The 4,369-nt window shown below is 54.5% G+C and overlaps 1 protein-coding gene across 1 annotated transcript in view; it reads right to left on the reverse strand.

The window, feature by feature from the left end:
- Nucleotides 1-3,772, reverse strand: part of IL6R (interleukin 6 receptor) — a 64,359-nt gene extending 60,587 nt beyond the window's left edge. The window contains exon 1 of the mRNA XM_023516377.1: nt 3,452-3,772. Coding sequence (XP_023372145.1) covers nt 3,452-3,533 — 82 coding nt within the window. The 5' untranslated portion in view covers nt 3,534-3,772. The remainder of the gene's footprint in view (nt 1-3,451) is intronic.
- Between the last annotated feature and the right edge of the window lie 597 nt (nt 3,773-4,369).

Genomic DNA, 4,369 nt, shown 5'->3' on the forward strand with positions numbered 1-4,369 from the left:
TTTGAGATAGAGTCTTACTCTGTTGCCCTGGGTAGAGTGCTATGGCATCATAGTTCATAACAACCTCAAACTCCTAGGCTTAAGCAATCCTCCTGCCTCAGCCTCCCAAGTAGCTGGGACTATAGGCACCCACTACAGTGCCCAGCTAGTTTTTCTATTATTTAGTAGAGACAGGGTCTCACTCTTGCTCAGGCTTGTCTTGAGTTTCTGAGCTCAAGCAATCTAACCTCTTGGACCTCCCAGAGTACAGGGATTACAGGTGTGAGCCACTGCTCCTGGGCCCTAATTAAATTTAAAAAGTCACACATGAGCAGTGCCTGTGGCTCAATGAGTAGGGCGTCAGCCCCATATATCAAGGGTGGTGGCTACGAACCTGGCCCCGGCCAAACTGCAACAAAAAAATAGCCGGGAATTGTGGTAGCTGCCTGTAGTTCCAGCTACTCAAGAGGCTGAGGCAAGAGAATCACCTAAGCCCAAGAGCTGGAGGTTGCTGTGAGCTGTGATGTCACGGCCCTCTACTGAGGGCAACAAAGTAAAACTCTGTCTCTAAAAATAGTCACACATGGCCAGGGGCTACCATATCACAGTGCACAGTGCACAGCTTCAGCGACAGGAGATGTCCTCACTTGCTTAGTCTGTGTCCTGCAGGCCTGGTGGGATCAGTGTGGGGCAAAGTAGGGAAGGGTGCATACTCACACCTGTGGGTAGTGAGGGCACTTTGTGTGATCCTTGCAATACCAGGTGAGGGGGGTATTTATTCACCCATTTTGCTGAGAGTCCCAGATAAGACAATGCAGTCAGGGTCAGCATGCCCTGGGATCTCGGTCCTCAAGAAAGGAGCTTCCTCCCTTGAAGCACATCTCCTGCCCCTGGCAATTGGTAACAAGTTGGCCAGGTCAGAGTCTGGGTTTTCTCAGGATTTACACTCGACCATTTTCAGGCTCCTTTTAGGATCGAGTCTGTGGCTGATTCCACACAGACCTCATAGGCTTTACACAGACAGATTCAACAAATGTTTGCTGGAATGAATAAACGAGGCGCAGAGCCAAAGCAAGGCAGGATCTCTGGTGAGGGAGAGCCCCGTGGGGGAAGGACTTCAATCGGGTCCTCACTCACATGGATCAGGCAGAGGGTCTCTAAACATGGCAGTATCTAAGAACCACAAGGGGCAGTTTGTCAAAAAGGACATTTGCCCAGGACCACTGCTCTGTATTTGGGCGGGGATCAAGAACCAGTATTTTTAACAAGCTGTCTCACCCCCAACACACATGCCAAATCTGATGCTAAGACTCAGAATTATCCTCTGGAGAAACACTGATTTAGGGTGAGGCTAGGAATGCATATAGGCATTAGAGGTGAAAAGAGGTTGCCCTACAGGGAAATTCGTACGTTGAGACAGGACTAAAGGCATTTATACTTGTTTTGCGTATTTTCTAGCATTGCAGAAGTTAAGAGGGAAGTTGAGTCACCCAACTTCAGGGCTTTCATGCCCAGCACCTGGAGCTAGGAGAAGCCTGAGTCCCAGACAGTCCAGGGCTCCAGATAGCAAGCACACTGAGGAGTCCCGCCGATCCTGGACATGTGGACAGCAACTGAATCCGAGGAAAACCTACAACCTGGCTACCTAAAGCTCTACAACCTCAGAGTCCACAAATTTCCCCACTCAGCCAGCTCCAGCCTCTGCTACCCTCTCTGCTCCTCACTTCTCTAAAATGAAACATCTCAGTCATTTGCTCCAAGCTTCCTGTACGAGTTCTTTATTTTACCCTCCAGTTTATGCCTTGAGTGGGTGTGGGAGAAGAGCTGGGTATTTCTACTTCTCTGCATTTTCCTTCTGAGCTAGGAGAGCTTTCACTTCCTCCTCAGACTCCCACTTCTGCCTTTCGAAGGCTATCCAGGCCACCTTGCCCATCCTTCCTGAGTACTAGAGAAATGGAGAGCTGACCACAGCTAGCTGCCTTTGAAGTGCCCTGCAGCCACTCAGCAGCAAAATGAGATGGCAGTAACAGCAAAAACCTCCCTGGGACAGCAGCTCTAAGATGCAGTCTGAGCAGCAACAAAGGCAGGCAAGGGAGCTTCCACCAAGGCCTCAAACTGCTTGGCCTCCTATCACCGCCATGTGCAGGCCCGGGCCTCCACTTCCCCTCCCTCAGCCTCTTCTGCTCAAGCATTCAGCCAGATGAGGCTCCCAACAACTCCCTCTCTGCCTACTGATGTAGTTCTACATTTGGGAGCCTTAGGGATCCCATCACTGGAGTACACAGCTGTGGGAGGGGCAGCCCTCCACCAAAGGGACTTACAACGTCCTGTCCCAACCTCTGTGAACCTCAGTCTCCTCTTTCAAAGTTACATGTAAGCACAGTGGAGGATGAGAAAACATGCATAAAGACAACAGGCCTCGGTGGCTATTACTGGCGGGAGTTATAAACGTATGTTCAAAAATGAAATCTCTTTTTCTTTTCCAATGGAAAAGACTATAACCACCCAGAAAGCAAAGAGAGTGTGGGCACGCCAGCCCAGTCTCTAGTTGTAGAGTTACCTCCCCACAGGGAGAGATCAAATGGGGGTTCACCCAGGGCAGAAGCACAGCATCAACTAGGGCTTCTGGCCTCCCCAGCCATCTATTCAGTAGCCTGCTGGCTGGTGTTCTTCTGTGTCCTCAAAAAAGTACTCAGACCCTAAAATAACCCTCTAGAGAAGCAGTTGCCCAGCTGCTCCAGAGAGAACAGACTTGCAGCCAGAACCGGTAGAAAGGCCTGACTGCCAGGCCCAGACTACAGTGGCAGGAGCAACAAGCGTCCCTTAGCTCTCCCTCCCTGCTCCTCCTCTCCGCTGGAAGGGGAGTCCAGCGCCTGCCAGCTCCAGGAAGTACTCTTTGTCAGGCTCCCCACTTAGTTAAATTCCCAGGACGGAGCACTCTGCTTGTCCAGCTCGTGTCTGCTGAAGTGAGCCAGTGCAGCAGGGGAGCGGTGACTCAGCGCCCATGATGTCAATCCCTCCTCAGTCAGGGCACTGTCAGCTCCGACACCCACCAAGGGTCGGGGAAGAACCAGGCAGGTGGCCCCCAAAGCAGAGGGAGAGACTGCCCTGGGCGGGAACACCGCCCTGCTAAGGCCGGCCACCACCCCCGTTGGAGGAATGCAGGGCGCAGTCGGGTAAAGCCTCCTGGGGGCACAGGAAAGGAGACGAGAGAGCACACCAAGTCCTGCATACGGACGGCAGGGAGCTCCCGGCCAAATGTGCAGGACGCATTAGAGGATGGGAGAGCTACTGGCCGCATCCCCACAGCGGTTCAGCCCTAGGCCAGCCCCTTGTGCCCTCAGGGACCCAAGCTAGCCTCGGTCATACCTTCTTTCCTCCCTCCAGGCTACCCGCCGTCTGCGGCGGTGACAGCGGTTTCCCGCAACAGGCACCAGCTGCCCCAGCCCTTAGGTGCGCTCGAAGCCCTTACCAAGCTTAGAGCAGTTCTGGGCCAGCGCCACCCCCGGGGCGGCCAGCAGGGAGGCCAGCAATGCGCAGTAGACGGCCAGCATGTTTCCTCTTCTGCCAATGCCCCACCGTCCCCAAAAGGCAGACAGGCAGGCGGGCGGGAACCCAGCGTCAGGGGCGGGGCGGCGGGCGGGCTCAAGCCCTAGGGGCAGCCCCCATCGCCGCGGAGCAGCGCTTCGCACACACGGAGTGTCCCTCGGCTCTGCGCGCGGCTCTCGGTTCGGCTCTCTCTGGGCCCGCTCCGCGTCAGCGCGCCTCCCGCTTGCACATGACTCAGAGCAGCAGCTGGTCCTGGCAACGCAGAAAAACATTTGAGGAACTTGCACTGGAGCGTCTTTTGGCTGTCCCAGGGCGCGGTTACGAAAGCCGAGGCGGATGGTGCAATAGCCCCGCTGGCCGGCCGAGTGCAGGGGGGGGCTTCCCGCAGCGTCGCTGCACCTGAGCGTGAGGCAGGGCCCGCGGGCGATACCGGGGCGCCTTTCCCCGCCCCCAGCGCTGTTGATGAGGGAAGGGGATATTAGCCACCACTGGCTCAGTTTTGATTTTTGGTTTCGTGGACAGGATTATGCTGTGAAAGACACACCTGGAAAGCCTTCGAGGAGGCGATGTGCCTCCTACCGTTAGGGTAACTGGAATTACCTAGGGAGCCCTAAAAACAACCGCCATGGGGGTCAGACACCCAGAGGTTCTAATTAATCAGCCTGAGGCGTAGAAGTCTCACTACCCACCACGTTCTATCTGCCCAGCGGCTCCTCGAAGGATCCAGTAGAGGGAAGGAAATGGTTTGGACTTCATAGTAAGGAGTTCTCATCTAGACCTGCCACCTATTGTGTTGTGACTTTTCTTTTCTTTTTCTTTCTTTCTTTCTCTCTCTCTCTCT

Source organism: Otolemur garnettii, unplaced genomic scaffold (genome assembly GCF_000181295.1).
Source record: "Otolemur garnettii isolate 467f Iridium unplaced genomic scaffold, OtoGar3 scaffold00091, whole genome shotgun sequence".
NCBI classification, from domain to species: Eukaryota; Metazoa; Chordata; class Mammalia; order Primates; family Galagidae; genus Otolemur; species Otolemur garnettii.